Below are 20,513 nucleotides of genomic sequence, written 5' to 3'. Positions count from 1 at the left end.
AGTCGAATTGATTCTGACTTCAAAACTGTTTATCCCAAAACAGAGCTGTTGACAAGTACAAATACAGATGGCAGACATGTGGTATGATTTTCCTGTTCTCATCTCAGCATCCAGCAAGGGAATGTGACTGAGAGATGGTTTACAGCTTAAGCTTTTTTATTCAGGGGAATGTGGAGTGTGCTTAATTACGTGACAAATAGTAACAAGTGACTAAGGGATTTCCTTAAGGTCTGAAGTCTCAGCAGCATTGACTTGCTGTGTATGGTTTATCGCCCGGGCGGCTATAATAATCTCTAAGAAGAGGAGCAACCTCTGGGGGAAACTGCCTGAGAATTGCCCTGACACCAGCGACCTCAGTACAGCATTCCAGGCCGAAGGGCCAGTCTGTTCCCTGAGTGTGGATGACACTGACCTTTGACCTCAGAGCACATGACCCTCGAGGACTGGCTAGCTCCTCTATTGAGAGGTAAATCCCAACCCATTCTGTGGCCAGGATTATTCTTTACAGCCAAACTACATAACCATTCTTCTCCTCACAAAAAGACATAGTTGCCAAAAGGAAGACAAAGTTTTGTCTCAGGTGACCTTGTTTCTGGAGGTCTGTACTCGCCCGCATGGCTCTGAGCACCTTTACTAAGACTGACCCGATCATTGTTGAGCTGGACTCCACTCGACGAGTTGCAGGGTTAGTCCTGACCGCTCTGGGGTCTGAATGCCCAGCAACTACTTTCATTCCAATAGCCGCTGCCTGTTTGTGCCAGTACACAGCCGTGCAGCGCCGAGTGTCTACGTTGTTAACTGACCAGCTTTGACTCACCAGTTGGAGTCAGTTTGCCAAAGTGGGGCCAAGACTTCAGATGTGGACAGGCAAGATTGGGGACAGGAGGTGACACTAACTGATGTCTGCCCTGCTCCTCTGTTAGTCTGCTTCCCTTGTCTGGGGGATGGTGGGTTTGATAAAGTGGTAACAGTCAATTTAGCATTTATTGAATGACAACTGTAGGCAGGGTACTGTGCGAGGCCTTGTGGGGCATTGAAGTAAATGCTACTTGGTTCATTGTCTCCATACTGAGTTTGTAGATTTGGGTATTTATGGAAAAAAAAAATAGTGGTGCTATCCATTCTTTTTGTCTAATTGGGTCAAAATTTTGAGAATTCATTTTAAAATCAGAACACTTTAGATGGATTTGATAATCTCAACCATATGTTCGTGTCTTGAGATTCCAGATAACCTCAGGACTAGATAATTTTGAAAATGATTGTCTCCATCTGTTTATCTCATTTCCCCACAGGCCCGTGTGGTTCAACCTCCATCTTGACACTTATTTTTCCACCTAGCAAAAGCCAGCTTTTCTGTTTTGTTTCATCTGCCTTATTGAAAGATTTTCTTTTCTTAGTAGTAATTTGGGACTTATAGCAGCTAGAAGGTGGACACATTCTCGGATCTTCATAAAAGTATAAAACATTTGACAGTTGGTTAGACTAGTTCTCGAGGTCTTGTTTACAAAATGTTCATATCCATATGGGCTCCATTTATTCCAAGTTTTATAATGGAATTGATGCTGGTGGGTTTGGCAAAATATTGTAACAATAGTGTGGACTAAAGGGGAGCCAGTTAGTGAAAAGTTTACATAAAAGCATTTTAGAAAAACATGCCATCATGTGAATACACACAGTATTCCATATCACTATTCATTGTCCATATCAAATAGTCCTACTGAAATTGCAACAATGAAAAAATCAAAAATTTGCAATCAGCATGTTGAGTGGTGTATCATAAACAACACCAAATCGCAGTTTTTTGAAATGACGACGATTCTCTTTAGTGCTCTACCCTGGGTCCCAGGGTGAGGGAGGCAGCACCTTAAGTCTCGACCATATCAGCATGACTCAAAGCTTGTTGCCACAGGGGAGAGCATAAAGAATGTCAGTGGTTAGAGTGTCAGCCCACACACCAAAGGGTCACAGGTTCGATTCCCGGTCAAGGGCATGCATGGGAATTGCAGGTTCCATCCCTGGCCCCCAGCCCTTGTCAGGGCACTTTTGGGGAGGCAACTAATCCATCTCTTCACTCCTTCCCTCCCTCTCTCCCTTCCACTTTCTCTAAAAATTCAATGGAAAAAATACCCTTGGGTGAGGACTAACCAAAATAATACTTTTTAAAAATCATGTCCTAGCTCTTCAATGCTTTTGCTTAGAAGTGGTACCGGCCACTGACTCCATTTTAGCCAAAGCAAGTTACATGACCATAGTTTACTTTCAAGTTTTCAGGAACGTGTAATCTTTTCATGGACCCAGAAGGAGAGAAAACCAGAAATATTTGTGAACAATGGTAATATCTACCCCAGTATAGGTATTAAGGTTCACAAAAGAAACAGAACCAATAGGGTGTGTGTGTCTGTGTATGGAGAGAGGAAGAGAGATTAATTTAAGGAACTGGCTCACACAAGTCCAAAATACAGTGGTGGCTGGCAGGTTGGAGACCTGGGGAAGGGATGCAGTCCAAGTCCAAAGGCAGTCTGCCGGCAGAACCGCCCCTTCTTTCTCTATTAAGTCATTCAACTGATTGGGTTTAGCCCACCCACATCATGGAGGGCCATCTGCTTTACTCAAATTCTGCCAGTTTATATGTTAATCTCATCTAAAAATATTTTACAGAAACACCTAGAATATTTGACCAACTATCTATGCACTGTGGCCTAGCCCATTTTTCTCCCAATGGTCCATAAAGATAATGAGGCCCAGCTGGTGTGGCCCTGGTTGAGCGTTGATGTATGAACCAGGAGGTCGTGGTTCGATTCCCAGCTGGGGCACATGCCCGGGTTGCAGGCTCAATCCCCCATGTGGGGCATGCAGAAAGCAGCTGATCAATGATTCTTCTTCATCATTGATGTTTCTAACCCTCTCACACTAAACCCAGTCAAGGAGAAGGGGAACATTGGGAAAGCTCTCAGAAATGAACTGTTCGGCTTTGCTGTGTCACCTAGTCCCTTCTAGCTTTCCTTAATCTTTTAGCTCAAATGTGTTTTGTGAAAAGTCCAGTATTCCCAAGGCAGCCCGATTGGTTGCTGCCCGATCAATGGATTGAGGTCTTGGGAAAACTGCCACCTGTGACCAATCAATCCTGGTGAGAGGGGACTCTCCCCAGGGCTGAGGTGAGGGCCGATGAGCTCTGGAGAAGTGTGCCCAGGCCTTAATATGCGTAAGAACCACAGGGGAGGGGGGGGGGTGGCTTGTTAAAATGCGAAGCCAACTCGGTGGCTATGCAGTGGGGCCTGAGGGTCTGCACTCCACGAGCTCCTGGCGATGGGGATGCTGCTGGCCCAGGGACCACACTTCGAACCGTGAGGCTCTACAGGGGTTGCAGTCAGGGCACGGACTACAATGTGCTCAATACATCCCTCTTATCCCAGAATGTTCTTTCTTCATTGACAAGAAAAACTCGAAGATGCAGTTCAGATGTAACCTCTGTGAAACGGTGGGGTTCTCATAGAGTTCATCTCATCTAACACCTTTAAAAAATCCCTCTTACCTAATAGTTACTTGTGTCTATCTGTCACCTCCATTTTTTTTTCTTTGTTCTGCTTTTTTACTTACACACAATTTTTGTTTATGTGAGGGTTTGGTGCGCAGTCTATGAATTTTAACAAGTGCATGCAGTTGTGTGAGCACCACAGGCCTTTCAGAATAGTGTCATCATCCCCCAAACAATCACTCCTCCCCATAACCCTGCCCTGGCAACTCCTGAACTGTTTCTGCTCCTATCACTTTGCCTTTCTCAGAACGTTATATACATAGAATCATACACCCTGTAGCCTTCTGAGTCTCCTCCATTTTCTTGTGCGTATTGATGGGTCTGGGTAGTGTCTAATTCATCTTTGTTTTTTTGTCCAAATAAATGCCTGTCACAAATTTGGTGTTCAGATCCTCATTTTACTAACTCTCATTGCAATCCATCAAACGCCCTTGGAGAAGCTCAACATCGTTGCCAGTAAATCCCAGAATGGACAGGGCCTCCAGTCTCCGTGGGTTTACAGACTGACTTTCTTCTGATTCTTCAGCTCTGTGTTTTCATAACTTGCCTGGTCAAAAGAATCTCCTGGGGTGTGTAATAAAAATGCAGATTTCTAATACTTTCTCCTGCAGATTTTTATTTCACAAAACTAGAAAGAAGCCTGGGGAATCTATACTAGTGTTTCTCAACTCTTGCTTGTACTGGAATAACCTAGAAGGCTTGTTAAACCACAGATTGGTGGACCCCCACCCCTGGAGTTTCTGATTCAGTAGGTCTGGAGTGGGGTCCAGGAATTTGTACTTCTAAAAAGGTCCCAGGTGGTCCTGACGATGTGCTCTGGGGACCCCACTTTGAGAACCACTGCTGTGCAGGCTCTGTGTTAATCAAGAGTCTCTGATGATTCTTATGTGTATCCAAGTTTGTGAACTCCAGCTTCAGTGCAGTTGGAGGGAGGGAGTGTGCTGTGGAATGTTTTTGTACGAAGCTTGGCTCTCTGGCCATGGCATCAGCCCCACCTCACCAGGGGTAACGTCTTCATCCCACCTTGACCCCAAAGCAGAGAATGCGGAGGTTGGCTGATTCATTCATTCTCCCCTCGGCAGGGAGACCAAGGTGAAGGCATTGGGCTCCTGCTGCCAGTGCCAGTCGTGGGCACAACCTGTTCCAGTCGGTCTAGTTCTTCACACGGGCTTGGATGATGTTGATGTGGAAACTGCGTGTATGTGGTCTTAAAGAAAATCAATGCGATTAAGGCCAGATTTGGACACGGAGGGACAGTTTCTATGGATGCCAGGATTAGGGTAACAGCTGTTTTCCTGCCCATTCGAGGAGAAACTGAATGGAGAAGAAAAGACTTGTTTAAAGGACGTGTCTTTGCAATTCCATCAAACCTGAAGGACCGTGTGCTCTTAGGTAAGTTCATGCTATCTCGGGTTCAGGTAGACCAGGTGCTGGGAGGAAGCAGAAATCGCGAGATCTTAGGAGGGAAGGGGTGGGATTGTGGCTGTGGCGGGGTTCTGTGGTGTGTGGCACTCACCCACTGCCTTTGTAGGCATCAGTGTTTGATCTGCCTTTGGGGAGAGGAGACCACCTTTTGCCCTGAACAAGGGCATAGGGGCATTTTCTATGTGACCCTTCTGAAAATGCAGGGCCCTAGGTCCCCTCCACTGAGAATATGCTTTACTACTCATTGTTCATTATCTCTTAACTAGAGGCCCAGTGCACGAAATTTGTGCACTGGGGGGCGGGGGGGGGGGGTCCCCTCAGCCTGGCCTGTGCTCTCTCGAAGTCTGGGAGCCCTTGGGGGATGTCCGACTGACGACTTAGGCCCGCTCCCTGCCGTCAGTTGGACATCCTTAGCGCTGCCACAGAGGTAGGAGAGGCTCCCACCACCGCCAACTGTGAGCCCAGCTCAGGGCTTCTGGCTGAGCCGTGCTCCCCCTGTGGGAGAGCACTGACCACCAGGGGGCAGCTCCTGCATTGAGCGTCTGCTCTCTTGTGGTCAGTGCTCGTCATAGTGACCGGTCGTTCTGCTGTTTGATCAATTTGCATATTAGCCTTTTATTATATAGGATGTTCTGGAAAGCTGTAGGATGGTGCCTTGTGGTGTAGAGGTTTTTGCATCATGGAAAGCAAACCTAGCAGAGAAAGGTATTATCTGAAGGACTCTTAAGTCTAAGAGATTTGATCTATAAATCATGCTCCTGTCTCCCTTGTCTGGTCAGTGTAGAAGTTGGTGCTGATGGCATGTGAAGATAAGACAGGACTAGATGACACTTGATTTTTTAGTTGTATGGATGGTCTCTTTAATCTATTGCTTTTCTAACTAGTTTCACCAAATTGTTACATTTTATTTTTACCTTGTAAAACCAACTTACTAGAGAGGAGGGCTACTGTTGCTTTGCATTGCTCCTTAGATAAAAATATTAGAACTTTTAAAATATCTGTGCATCCTATCTAATAAAATAGTAATATGCAAATTAACCATCACTCCACTACACCCACAAGCCACGCCCACCAGCCGATCAGAGCGAGTATGCAAATTAACCCCAACCAAGATGGCTGCAGCCACAGAGAGCAGGAGGGAGGCTTGGGTTTCCCTGGCAATGGAGGAAGCCAAGCTTTCCACACACCCTGGCAAGCTCAGGCCTCCACTCAAGGGTACAAAGTTTCAATTATAGAAGGTAAATAAATTCCAACAGAAATGGTGGCAGCCACTGAGCTGGAAGAGCAGGAGACTAGGGTTGCCCCTGGCAATGGAGGAAGCCAAGCTTCTGCAGCCCTGGCCGGCTCAGGCCTTCACTCCAGGCTACAAAGTTTCAATCATAGAAGATACATAAATTCCAACAGAAATGGCTGCCGCCACAGAGTGAGCAGGAGGCTTGGCTCCGCTCCAGGCTACAAAGTTTCAATTGTAGAAGGTAAATAAATTCCAGATACCAGGGCCTCCGCTTGGGTTGCCGGGGGGCATGGCCGGCCTGCAAACCACCACAGGCCCCTCGCTCAGGCCACCCCATGCCCCAAGGGAACCCCCACCCTGATCCGGGACACTCTTCAGGGCAAACCAGCTGGCCCCACCCATGCACCAGGCCTCTATCCTATCTAATAAAAGAGTAATATGCAGATTGACCATCACTCCAACCCACAAGATGGCTGCCCCCATGTGGTCAAAGATCCTGCCCCCATGTGGACACAAGATGGCCACCACAAGATGGCCAGCAGGGGAGGGCAGTTGGGGGCGATCAACCCTGCAGGGGAGGGCAGTTAGGGGTGATCAGGCTGGCAGAGGAGGGAAGTTGGGGCAAACAGGCTGGCATGGGAGCAGTTAGGCATCAATCAGGCTGGCAGCGAAGTGGTTAGGGGTGATCAGGCTGGCAGGCAGAAGTGGTTAGGGGCAATCAGGAAGGCAGGCAGGCGAGCAGTTGGGAGCCAGCAGTCCTGGATTGTGAGAGGGATGTCCGACTGCCCGTTTAGGCCCAATCCCACCGGGATCAGGTCTAAATGGGCAGTAGGACATCCCTCGAGGGGTCCCATATTGGAGAGGGTGCAGGCTGGGCTGAGGGCCGCACCCCACCCCTGTGCACGGATTTCGTGCACCGCGCCTCTAGTATGATTATAAAAACAAATTACTATTTAAAAAAGAATGTCTGACAGTCCTGAATATTTATTCAGAGAGCTTTTTACCTGTCTTATTTGCTATCTCTCACTTTATTTTCACCTGTGAACTTCTTTTACACAGTCAACTTTGAATTATTTTTGTTGATGGTCATTCAAGGTGGCAAAAAAAAAAATTTAAAATTACTCTGTCGATGTTATTTCATCCAATCATTTTATTCCATTCCTGAGCCAGTTCTTTTTGACACTATATTTAACAAGGTATAGAGTGGGTCCCTTTGGTTATAACTTTTTCTGCTCATCTCCTCTTTGAAAAAGTAGTGAAATAACTAAAAACAGTCCACAGGAGGGAGGACAGGAGCTGTCATCGTGGTGGGAACGCAGCAGTGACCTCTAAGTAATTGAGAGTTGGCAGAATTTTGTAGCATTTAACGGTGATGTGCAATTGTAGAGATACGATGTTAATCCAAGCTACCATATGCCGTGCCGCCCGACTGTATTGGAATGCTGGGTGTCTCACTTCAGCCATAGTGTGTTAAACGGCTATGGCTCACCCTGACCTTGCATATCAGACAGTCTGTCAGGAGCTCGCAATAGAGCATAATTATTTTCTTGTCTTATTTCTTCGACTTCAATATTAAATCTTCTTTCTAAAAAGAAGTGGTCTGGACTTTTGAGAAAATTAAAGGAAGAAAGGTGTTGTTGTTTTTTAAGTGTTGAGAAATGAAACACTCCCAATAGCTTGGTGTGTCTTTGATCTTGACCTTGAGTGCTTGCAATCTGCGAGGCAGCCTTCAAGGGATCTCAGGTTTAAAGGCAGTGTGGGACTCGGGTCAGTCACATTCACAAAGACATCATATCATTTTTGTAAATAGCATCTGGATTGAAGCTGATGTTTCTTGTGACACGGAAGGGCAGGATGCGGGTGGCCGCTGCCCACACAGGCTGGGTTTGTGCCGCCCTCGGCCCGGCTTCCTGCTCCTCCGCCTTCTCCCATGGAGCCAGCCCGGCGGTCTGCGAGGACATGCAGCCCCAGCACCTGTAGGCCCAGCCGCGGAACCCCAGGCCCCACCACATCACCATCTACACCGGCAGGTCTTCCTATGCTCCGTGACACAGTGCCAGGTACCACAGGAGAGGCTTCGAGACACCCCGGGGAGCCTCGGGGCCCCAGTGACCAATTCCAAATTGGTTTGTCCCCCCAGGAGTTTCCTGGGCTAAACTCTGGCTTAATCCTAAGAAGCAATAAAGTAGCCAAAGACAAGCACAAAATATTTGTTATCACGTAGCTAATCTCTATATTGATACTCATCTTTACAGGAAGAGGACACAAATAACGTTATTATAAAAATTATTCTGTCCTTAGTATAAGACATAATGTAGTTTTGCCCTGAACAAACTTCATGTATCCTGTGTATCAGGATGTGCAAAATATACTTTATTCCTCATTATTTAAAACTAAAATTATTTGAGGAGTGAAAAGAGCATTTCCCACTGTTTTAGTTCAGGGGCCTCCAAAAGCAGAGAAAGAATTCAAGTGCAGGGAGTTTATTGGGGAGGCGATCCCCAGAGGCACAGATGAGGAGGGGGGGGGCAGGAAGACAGGGAAGAGAGAGACACCAATAAGAGGCTGCTCCCCTCTCCCCCAGCCCCTGGCAATCTCGAATCTTCCTGTCTCTCATATCCTAAGTGGAATCATTTAATAGTTGTCACTTGGGGCCTGACTTACTTCACTTGCTATCATGTTTCCTAGGTCCACCCACGTTGCAGGTGTACCAGAGGTGACTGCATTTTAAGTCTGGAAAATGTTCCCAGGTTGCCCCCGCGAGGAGTTGCCCGATTTAGAGGCCCAGCATTAGTGAATGAGCGCTTTCCTCTTCCTGTCGTCCAATCAGTATGGCTATGATGACACAGCTTTAAGTTTATTTACATGACGGGAATAAAATGGTGTCTCGTTTAAAATTATGTTCAAGCTTGTTTTATTTCTTGTGGAGTCCTTTCTTAATTTTGGGTCTTGTTATCTTTTTATGGATTCACTGTAACTCTTTGTGTATTTGTCTGTTTTGTATCTTACAAATATTTTTCTCAGTTTACCATTTGTCTTTTGATTTCTTCCATATTCAATATCTTAAAAAAAATTTTTTTTTTCCCTTATGGCTACTGGGTTTTGCTTAGAGAGGCATTCCTCACTCCGATGTATATATTTTAAACATTGTTTTTAATTGTTTAGTTCTTTTGAATGTGATTTTTACATATCTCTGAGACCCAATAGAGATTATTTGGGTGTAAAATATCACATCAACTTATTTTCCCCTCTGATGAGCTGTTCGTTTTCTGGAGGCCCGGCCCCGAGCATGCCGCTTTCCGTTCTGGAGACGCCCCTGTAACATCCGCGAGGGGCGCCACGCCAGGTGCGCTCGCCTGGAGCGCGTCTTCTGTTGCAGTGACTGTGAGGAGCAGTGGTGATTTCATGGGATTTCTGCCTCAGGCCCGGAGAGCGCCCGATCATCAAGCAGCCGGCACTTTCTTTCTCGTTCCTCCCCACTCCAGACGGAGAGGCGGACACGGTCACCCACGCTGACAAGTCCCCGAGGAGAAGCCTGGCCTTCGTGTGGAAGGCCCCTGCCCAGCCCGTGGGGGACGTCCGATTCCTGTAAGAGCCCAGCGCTGCTCCGCAGTCACTAGCCTTCCCCTGGGAAAAGAGGGGAGCTTTCCCTCACCCCCCACCTCTCCGGCCACCTTATGACAGGGACAGGCTCACTGGGGCTACCCCAACTAGAGAGCCTGTGCAGGGGGGAACCCAAAGCATTTGCCCCCATCCCCCCTCCTTCCCATCCTCCGTGGTCCAGAAAGGGTGCGATCCCCTCCTCCCGGCCGCACAGATGAATCTTGGGCTCAGGGAGGACCAGAGGGCTGCTGGTGGGAGAGCGGCTGAGGCAGGCAGGCAGGCACATGGACGCCACTGAGGTCTCTGCCCCTCGCAGCGATGGCAGCACCACCTCAGCCTGTGCAGGCAGCCAGCTCAGAGCAGAGCCTGGCGACAGAGAGCCCTGTGTAAGCAGCAGCATCCCTCAACATGGGACACTGGCATTCAAAAAGGAGCATTTCCTTGTTGTTTTTAGGAAAGGGTGCGTTTCCTTTCTTCCTCAGTTGTTTTCCCCACCCACTCAGGCATGTAAGAGGGAGGCTGTGCCTGAGGGTGGTGGCACCCAGACCCCATGCTTCCCCCTGCACTGGGGACAGCGACAGATGAGGTCTGCGGCCCCCACCCTGGGGTGTTCCTTTCCCATCCCTTCCTCATGTCCTAACGCAGCAGGCAGAGCAGCAAGGAGAACCCCCGGCTCCGATGATTCTGCCACGTGGCTGCTGGGGTGACCCAGCTTCTGCCAAGCTTTTGGTTCTGGTCCAATGCAGGGATGTGCGCGGTGTGAAGTCCTTAAACCTGTACAGTTACTTCTATTTTCCAAAGCATCTCATTTCTATTTTCAGACTTACCATCTCAGCTGCCACAGGAACTAGTTTTGAAGCTGTTATCTCCATTTGGCAGAAAAGGGGCTAAGTCCCTTGGTCAGAAGCGCCTCCCAAAGTCGCCCCATGCTCTCTCACCTCCGGGTCCTTCCCCACAATAACCACCATGTGGCGAGTCCCCTACCATGGCTCTTCCTGGCACCTTCACTGGATGGCCTCAGCGAATCAATCGCATTTGTATAACTGCTTTCTGAATATTTGCAGTGAGAAAAATGACACTTGCCAATAATCCAATTACTGCCTTGGTGAAATTTTGGGGAGAATAAATGAGAGAATGTTTATGAAACTGATTTTTACTGGAGAAAAGCATATGTATTCAAAATATTGCTTAGAGTAGTGGTCGGCAAACCGCGACTCGCGAGCCACATGCGGCTCTTTGGCCCCTTGAGTGTGGCTCTTCCACAAGATACCACGGCCTGGGCGAGTCTATTTTGAAGAAGTGGCGTTAGAAGAAGTTTAAGTTTAAAAAATTTGGCTCTCAAAAGAAATTTCAATTGTTGTACTGTTGATATTTGGCTCTGTTGACTAATGAGTTTGCCGACCACTGGCTTAGAGTATTTATTAATGATTTATCTCTAATTTTCAATAGAATCTGCAATTACATAGAATTGTGCAATTGTACGATTCACACTAATAAAAGAGAAAGATGCAAATTGACCATACCTTTACGACGCACACCAGCCAATCAGGAGTGAGTATGTAAATTAACCCAACAAACATGGTGGGTTAATTTGCATACACAGGTGCTGAGCAGCTGGGGGCGGGATGCTTGGTCATCGCCATGGTGATGATGCAGGTGTTCTGCACCGCCCCAGCCACTCTTGGCCTCTGGGCAGCGTGGGAAGGCGGAAAGGCAGCTCTGGGCCCGAGTAAAGGCGGTGCCGGCAGCCAGGGGAAGGAAGGCCCATTCTTGCACTAATCTTCATGCATCGGGCCTCTAGTAGAATTATAATTGATGGCGTAATTCAAATAACAATACAGTATACCAGAAGTGGCTATTAATAAAGTCAAAGATAAAACCTTTTGAGTCTGAACAGTTAAAGAAGACACCCTTTAGTCAGAATGCAATTTTTAATGACTATATTTATTGATTTGTGCTTATCCTCTCCTATTTTCATTATTTGCTGCTATTGAGTTTCTGTTTTTAAAAAAGAATGAAGTCGCTCCAGGGTTAATGCAGTCATCCCTCTCTGGCTCTTCTAATTCAGACTTTTGTTCTGTATCTTTTTGTTCGTTACTTCTTTTCTAGAAGGATGGACTGTGGTATTATTTAAGGAAAACTAAATCCTGATCTCCCTGCTTTCCTTCCCCAGTTTATCAGTCGTCCAGTCATATTTCGTTTACTGGGCGAGGATCGAGTCATCGGCTGTGTCTCAGCAGACGAGCAGCGGAGCCCCTTCCCATCGCCGTGCGGAGCCCGGCTCCCTGCTGCCCACCCTGGGGCGGAGGCCGGAGGATGCGGAAAGGCCTGCCCCAGGTACCGCTTGCCGCTGTATTCACTGGCCAGGTTGGCATTCTAATTTAGAGTTACCTATTTTCACTTCAGAGTTACTAGTTTCCAGTTTCTGCAACACAAGCAATAGTCACCCTCCTTGGCCAACTGCAGCAATTCGTGACAAGGTAGTAGGCGACCGGAAAGGCTCCAGGTTAGACCAGTGGGGTCAGACCGGACCTGGGTTCAGCAACCTTGGTACTTGAGTTCTGTCTAGGAAGGAATTCAAACTACAAGAGAACATGTATTTATAAACTCACAGAAGTGGGAGAAGTAATTTGTAGAAGAAATGCACCGAGGAAACAAGTTATAGAGGCAAAGGAAGGCCCTGGGAGCCTGGGAGTTAGGAAGCTAATGGTAATGTGCCTGGGGGGGCTGGGGAGGAGGGGAAGGGAAAGGCAGGGGCAGGCTGGGGCGGGAGAGGTACTGGACCCTCTGCCTAAGGGTTTTAAGGGTGGAGATTTCAGGGGAGGGCCAGGGGGAGATCTCAATAGAATATCCAGCAGCTTTCCAGGTGTGTCCTTTCAGGGTCTTGTCTCCACTGATTGGTTGGCACCAGGGCAGGGGGTCCTTATTCAGTGCAGCTGGTCCTGAGGTCAGCCCTGGGGTCACTGGTCTGGTTTGTTGCTTTCCTGGGCCTGGAGCTGAAATACAACTGAGGCCTAGAAGTTATCTCGAGGGAGGAAAGGTCAGGGGGTCCAAGCCGCATGCCCATCGGTATGCCAGGAGAGGAAAGGTCACCTGGCCCGTCGTCCTTGCTCTGCTCATGTCCTCTCACTGCCTACCACAGTGACGCAGCCCTTAGCGGGGATGTGCCCAGTTGCTGTGTTTGTAGCAACAAACACTGTCCACTCAACCACCCAAATTAAGTTGAGCCCTAGGGTGGAGAGTTAGAACTGTGCAATAAAACAAAAAAATGGCAATCGCCTTCTGCCACCCCCAACTCTACCAATCATCACAATATTTCAGCGGCTTTCCTCAAACCCTGAAGCTGCAGGGGAGCTCAAGAAAGAAATGATCTCCTTCTTCTCTTCCTCCTCCTCCCCTTCCCCTCCTCCTCTCCTTCCTCCCCCTCCTCCTCTCTCCTCCTCCTCCTCCTCCTCCTCTCTCCTCCTCCTCCTCCTCCCCCTCCTCCTCTCTCTCCCCCTCCTCCTCTCCCTCCTCCTTCTCCTCCTCCTCCTCCTTCTCCCCCTCCTCCTCTCCCTCCTCTTCCTCCCCCTCCTCCTCCTCCTCCTCCTCCTCCTCCTCCTCCTCCTCCTCCCCCTCCTCCTCTCCCTCCTCCTCCTCCTCCCCCTCCTCCTCCCCCTCCTCCTCTCTCTCCTCCTCCTCTTCCTTCTCCCCCTCCTCCTCTCCCTCCTCTTCCTCCCCCTCCTCCTCCTCTTCCTCCTCCTCCTCCTCCTCCTCCTTTTTCTCCTCCTCCTCCTCCTCCTTCTTCAATAAGAACTCATCCGGTTTTTATTGTTCATTTCCACGGTGGGTAGATGGCTCTTGGCAGCCTGGGTTGGAGAACAGTCTCAGGAATCGGAGTCTGTTGATGGCATTAAACTTTTTCCTGGTTCACCATGTGATTTTAGACCCCATTGGCCGATGAACTTCTGAAACAAACAAACAAAAAGCCAAAAACATTAACCAGCTAGAGAATGCTTCACCTCCCTGAAAATTCCTGGTGCTGTGGAATTCATTTTCATTATTGAATTTTAGTTAAGTGCTCTGAACAGATGCATAGAAAAAATCTAGTCTTTAATCCAATCAACCCCACTTTCCTTTATTCTTTCTTTTATTCTCTGTTAACTTGTTATGCCCAGGATCCAATTTGAATCCCTGACTGCTCAGTCTGGTAGACCCAGGCACAGGGCTAACCCTGGGCCTCCACCCTCCACACCTGCCTTTGCCCCAAGCCCCTGTCTCCTCCCAGCCCCCAGCGCTGCTCCTCCAGCCTCTGCACCAGCATATTCCTAAAAGCACAGAAAACCTCTCCGTGTGGCCTGAAGAAGATGCTGCAAGCCCACCATGTGTCTGAAGCCTCATGTTTTATTTTATAAATCATGCAAATGTGGCTTTCTGATCTCAGGCATGCTTCCTTTAATGCGACTGTGAATAGAAGGGAGGCTTCAGGAAGGGGCCTCCTGATGGTCCTGCCACGTCCTCTTTGGCTGACCCTGCGGAAACCCTGTCCCCTGGGGGGTCCACCACTCCAGTCTGAGCAGCTACGGGGTAACGCCTTATTATGCTGCTCACATTCCTCCCCTTCCGACCCCAGCCTGTTTTCCTGCCTCTTCCTCTACACAAACCCTAGTGTTTCCCAAAGGATAAAGGAGTGTGTGTGTGAGTGTGCACGTGTGCACGCATGCACACATACGTGTGTGCACTGTGTGTGTGTGTGTCTTTGGGGGAGGTGTCATTCATCTAACAAAATGAAATAGATTTCTTAACCGTAAGACGACCTCAACAGGCCAGTGGGAATTATGAATTCTCACATTGGGAAGATAGCATATTGTATTTCTCAAACGTTTCCCAACAGACCCTTGGGACCCTTCGGGGTCCTACCCGACCTCATTTGACATGACCTACTTTTATGTCTCCATGTTCTGCCTTCTGACATTTCCTCAAACGGGCCTGTGCCTCAGGATGATCTATTCATCTTTCAAGGGGCAGTTCAGATATCTCCTTTGTGAAACTTTCCCCGTTCTCCTTAGTAGGCAGATGGAACTGCTTCCTTAGCTCTGGTGTAAAAGCTGTCGCCGCAATGTCGTTGACAAGGTTGGACATCTAAGAGCTTCTCCTAGATTTCAGTTCAGAAACAAATCACCCCTTCTGAACCTGTGGCAGTGCCCAGCACACAGTGGGCCCGCAGATGTCTGAGTGCATTCAGAGTTTAGGTGGGCATGTTACACTGTCAGAATTTGTGTCATACTCTGTGTTAGGTTTATTGATTTTTCACCTCATTCTCAATGTTCTTGAGTAATGAAGTCATTGGAACAAAGTAGCACCCTCTCCCCCCAAATAAAAAGATTCAACTCAACAACCCAGCTGGAGCCCTGGGCAGGGACACTTTGCCAACACTTGGTGAGAATAACCCCATCACCATCATCCTAACCATCGAGGAGGAAGGCCCTCGGCACAGTGTGTCTGTGCCAGGCGGGCGTCATGCTCCTTCAACGACCCACATCACCCCCTCAACATTCGCGTGCTGCCGGTCCTGCTACTGGCCCCATTTTGCAAATGAAGAAACTGATGCTCTGGGAGGACCTGCCCAAGCCTCCAGCAATTAGCAGAGTGGAGAGCACAATCCAGACAATAATCTGGCTGTGAAACCCACGCTGGCTCACTGCACTGTGTGCAGCTATTTCTGATGCTGGGCTGTCACGTCAGCCGGTCACAGAGGGGACATGAGACAGTGGAGGGCATGCAGGGCAGTGAGCTCACAGCAGAGGCTCAAGGCACTGCCAGAGCCCGGAAACTTTGTGTTACTCACATGGCTAGAAAGATCGAGGGCTTTTCAACATCTGGTTTATGAGATTTCACTTTTTTTTCTAGCTAGAAGCAGGTTTTGGCAGAGATGAGAAAAAATGCAGTGGTTTCCATATTCCCTGATTGATGACTTAGGAATACACAAGCCCAGAAGTCCAGAAACTTACTCTAAAAAAGCTAAGAAATGGAGTGCTTTGCTCTGACTAGTGTTGCTCAGTGGTTACAGCGTTGACCCATGCACCAAAGGGTCATGGATTTGATTCCCGGTCAAAGGCCCGTACTTGGGTTGCAGGTTTAATGCCCAGCCTCAATTGAGGTGCTGGTGGGAGGCAACCAATTGATGTTTCTCCTCACTCCCCTCCCCCTCTTCTGCTCACTCTAAAAATCAATGGAAAAAATATCCTCAGGTGAGGATTAACAAAAAGAGAAATGGAGTGCTTTGTTGCTTGGTCAGGGCTCATATTACTGGTCAGGTCATTTTTATATTAACACTTTTGAGTGGTTCACTCTTAATGGTCTGTCCTCAAGGCACATTAAAGTCTCTAGTATTTGCCCATTATCGCAGCTGCTGGTGCTAATCAATGCCACAAAATGCTCTCCCTCTCTCTGTGGTGTCTTTGGGCCTCTGTTTAGTTCCCAGTCTCCCCGTAGCTCTTTGGCAGCAGCACACAGATACTCTTGCTGTTGCCTTCGCTGGGACTGCAGAAGAGGACAGCTTAGATCCTGTTCCTGCCAGTACTGGGGTGTCAGAGTTTCCTGGGGATGCAGTGGCTGTGTTCCAGCCGCCGTCACACACAGCTACTACAGACAGCCATGGCCAGCCAGCCAGGAGGGACAGCAACCCAACCTTAGAACCCTCCTTGGATGTCTGCAGGCTGGAGAGGCTCGTGGGCCTCAGGAGATTGTCTACCGAGGGCTTTGCTTCCAGCCCTAGTGCCCACCACAGGTCATGGGCCAGGGGGTGGGCCAGTCAGTAATCTTGTGGGATGACTCCAAACATGAGGGTGCTGAGGAAATGTAAACTTCTTGGAGTCTGACAGAAAAAGATCTCAACCATAGTTATTCAGTGTATGAGAAACCCTGATTGTAAAAGGGCTACTGGTCAAAAGAGCTGGGTATGATAATCACTTGGGCAAAGTGTACTCTCTTAGACAGGGTGAGGTCTCTGACATGCTGCTATAAATAAAATGAAACATAAATATATGTTTTATATTTTAGACATATATATTTGTAACATATAAATATACACTTATATAAAGTAATAAATAAAAATGGTCACTGAATTCTTTGCTGCCATCCTCACTCACCTCTTTCCCCATTCCTCCCTCCAGCCTCCAACTCCAAACTCAGGCATCCTTCAAGGCAATCTGACTTTATCAGTGTGCACAACAGTGATAGGGAAAATTGCTTTCTGATCTAGTGACCTCTTCTCAGCACCTCCATTCTTCCCTTTAGGACTCAGGATGATCCAAGCTTTGATTTGTCAGAAACTTGCCTGTCCTCAGACAGGAATGAACAGGTAACAGCCCGAGTAGTGCATGGAGGGTGAGGTTGGTATTTTGAACTCAGAGTGGGAAGGTCCAGGCTGGGAAATTAGAGCTACTAGCCTAGTGGCCAAAGCTAGAGAGAAGGCAGCAAGGGTATATATAATGTATACACAGCATCGTTCTACCAACCAACACCAGCCTTTGTCACTGAAGTTATTGGCAATTGTAGAAATTGATGGCTTTAGCGATTTGTTTTTCCACTCAGCTTGGTTAATAATTCCTCTCTCCTCTCTGCCCCCAACCCCTGCTTCATAACATTGGCCTTATAAGACCATGCCTAGTCCCAGAGGTTGGGTAAATGGCCAATATAAAATACACATATCCAGTGAATTAATGTTCCTTTGAAGTCGTAAAAGGAACACAAAGTAAAACATGGTATAATATTCTTACTCAAATTTATCAGATTAAATGGTCCCACTTACATGGGTGTCAGCATAAAAAGATCGCTCAAAGCTTTCGGCCACTGGAGATGACAACCATCCATGTCGGTCTGGAAGCCACCCTTAGTTTATTCTTAACTGGCCTCCGTGCTCTCTGTGAGGTTTCCATTAGCCACCCCGTCCCCATCAGTAACACGTGCATGTTTATCTAGTTGGGCTATTTATTCTGAGCTCTTGTAGGAGCAGGCACAAGACTGGGTTTTCAGCTGCTGCCTGGAATTCTTTCAAGAACACAGATTGGCTGCAACATTCAGTGGCAGCTTGGGTGAAGAGCAGCGCCTCTGACTTCCCCTCTGCTTTTCTAGGACAAGGTGGAGGCCTCTCACAGGACTGTGATGAGGCATCCCCTGGACACCATCCGTCCTACCTACCCTCAGCGCCTCTGGCCTTCTGGAACGCTGGCTGGGGCTGGGGCTGGGGCTGGGGCTGGGGCTGGCACTGGGGCAGCCAACCCAACACTTGTCTTCCACACCTCGGCCTCTCCCGGGCCACTCACTGCTGCTGGCCAGTCGGAGGCAGCTGGGGCCTCTGCCAGCTTTTTGCCTCGGTCAAAGCACGAGGAACTCCGAGAGGGGGAGGGAGATGGAGAGGGCAGCGTGGGCTACCCCAGGAAGACCCACCCAAGGCCCGAGGCTGGGCAAGAGGGAGCCCATGCCCCTTCGGGGATCCAGCTCAAGACTCTCCAACTGGGAATCCTGCTTTGCCTTTTGGCCACCTTGGGCATGGTTTTGGCTGCTGGCCTTTGCTATCTGCACACCCAGTATTGCCACAAGCGGACAGGGGTGTCCTTCAGGGAGCCTGCAGGGGGTGCGGTTGCCAGGAGTGACGGGGGTGAGGCTGTGCATGTCAGGCAGCTTGGGGAGAACAGCTGTGTCCTGGTTGAAGCTGAATACAACTGGATCACCCCCTCTGTGGATAGCAAGAAAACAGTCCTCTGAGGAGCCGTCGTCCCAGCCTCTCGGGGGCCTCCTTAGACCCTGTAGAGTCTCAGAACAGAGCTAATGAGAAGAGCTGGGGAGCACAGGACCCGCTGGGTGCCGTCAGCTCGTGGTTACTGCAGGAAGCACTGAGTCCTTCCCAAGCTTTGTTGTTTCAACAACTGTATTTAGCTGCTTTTTTTCCTTTCGCAATTAGATGTTCTGTTTGAAGAGTTGAACTCAACACAATGAATATTGTATAACCTGCTCATTAACTAGACTCCAGTGGCCTCTCGGCTTCCTCCATTGCCTTAAGGAACCCACAAATAAAAACTGTGTCCCTCCTCCCTGTGTCAGCCTCATCTCCTCTCTTTGAAAAAAAAAAAGGAATGTGGGGTTGCGTCTCTTGCAAGAGAAAGAACTGTAACTCGTGCTTCACAGATCCAAACCACCCCCACAGAACTAGAGTTCAGAACCAGCTCTGATTATTGGGCTAGGCGAGCGCAAGGGTAGTCAGAGTAGTCGGCAACTCAGAGGTCTGGCAGACCCGCCGTGGAAATCGATGGCAAGTAAAGAGAGCGTGAGGGCTTGATTAAACACATCTGTGGGGAGACAGACACAGAACACGAGGCCATAAACACCAGTGCGGGGCAAGCCAGCTCTTCATCAGGTGCAAATGGATCTGAGACCGCCCATCCATTTACACTTGACGGGAGGCTCATGTAGCTCAACCGTGAGCAGATGGATTACCTTTTGCCAAAGGTCAGGCGGGACAAAAAACGAGGCCAGCACAGTTCGGAGGACAGCCTTGTGGGGAAGTGGGGGGCGCTCAGGGGGTGTTAGGAAGAGAGCATTGTGCACGGAACCCACCCAAGTGCACTGGTGACTTCATGAAGGTCATCTTGGTGTAGCCAGAGTCCTATAGATACTACGGAGGGTCAAAACGACAGGTTCGAATATAAACCTTGAATGTGCTCCCCTCACATGGCACATCAGTAACTGCCTTTGCAGAGTCCCAGTCCATTTTCTTTCTTTCTTTAAGTCTTTATTGTTTAAAGTATTACATATGTCTCCTTTTTCCTCCATTGACCTCTCCCAGCCCGCCCCCGCCCCCCAGCACAGGCCTTCACCCCCCTATAGTCTGTGGAGTCCTGGTCCATTTTCATGTGCAAACAAAAACCACTATGAATTCGGAAGGGTATGTATTGATGGAGCACCTAAATCCTACAGGTACGGCACTGAGAACTTCACATATATTTTCACTTTTAACCCTCATGATGACTTTATGAGGATTAAGTTCAGTAACTTGCCAAAGAGAGAGAGAGAGAGATGGGCCTTTATGACATCTTGATTCAACAATAAAAGCATTGCTTTTACAGTAAGTTGCGTGTGTTGGGTTTCCAGCCCCTGGTAGCTCCTTGGCATCAAGTCCAAGACTCTCTCCTCCCGAATTCTGGGCCAGGCACACCTGCTCTCTGGCTTCAGGCCTCATCAGGCACGTGGAGACCCAGGTACCCACAATGGAAGTGTGCTGGGAATGCCCCGGAAAGACACAAATGCCCTGACTCAGCGGGGGCCACAGACATCGCCGCCACGTGCCCAGCCCTCCTCAGAGATATCCTCCCCGAAATGCAAACAAGGAACCTTCTCACGGAGGGTTCTTACCTGGCCACATCCCATCAGAGCCAGGTATACCCCATATAAATGCAACCCCTTCCAGATCTTTCTTGTCCAAGAGGGCGTTTTCCTGGGTAAACAGACTGTTTGGTTATCCACTGTTGTGAAACGAACTACCCCACAACTCAGTGGTTTAAAACAACCAGTGCCACCACCAGTTATCATCTTTTAGGATTCTGAGGCTGCCTGGGCTCAGCCGGGCAGTTCTTCTGCTCCACATGCTGTTGAGTGGGCTGCAACACCCCAGAGGACTCACTGGCAAGGCTGGCAGGTGGTGCTGGCTGCGGCCGGGGCTCCACTGGGGCTGTGATG

General features: G+C 48.7%; 1 protein-coding gene across 1 annotated transcript; it reads left to right on the top strand.

The window, feature by feature from the left end:
• Nucleotides 1–614: 614 nt before the first annotated feature.
• REELD1 (reeler domain containing 1) lies at nt 615–18,545 on the top strand (the record flags this gene model as incomplete). Its single annotated transcript, XM_079770260.1, is given in 10 exon segments — nt 615–685; nt 4,618–4,733; nt 8,005–8,171; nt 8,175–8,224; nt 9,470–9,683; nt 9,685–9,782; nt 11,971–12,134; nt 16,272–16,566; nt 17,076–17,139; nt 17,913–18,545. Coding segments are annotated over 10 exon segments (1,872 nt in total).
• Between the last annotated feature and the right edge of the window lie 1,968 nt (nt 18,546–20,513).

The sequence above is a fragment of the Cnephaeus nilssonii genome, assembly GCF_951640355.1.
Source record: "Cnephaeus nilssonii genome assembly, chromosome: 5".
NCBI classification, from domain to species: domain Eukaryota; kingdom Metazoa; phylum Chordata; class Mammalia; order Chiroptera; family Vespertilionidae; genus Cnephaeus; species Cnephaeus nilssonii.
The sequence above is the reverse complement of the archived record's forward strand: the minus strand, read 5'-3'. Positions and strand labels throughout refer to the sequence as shown.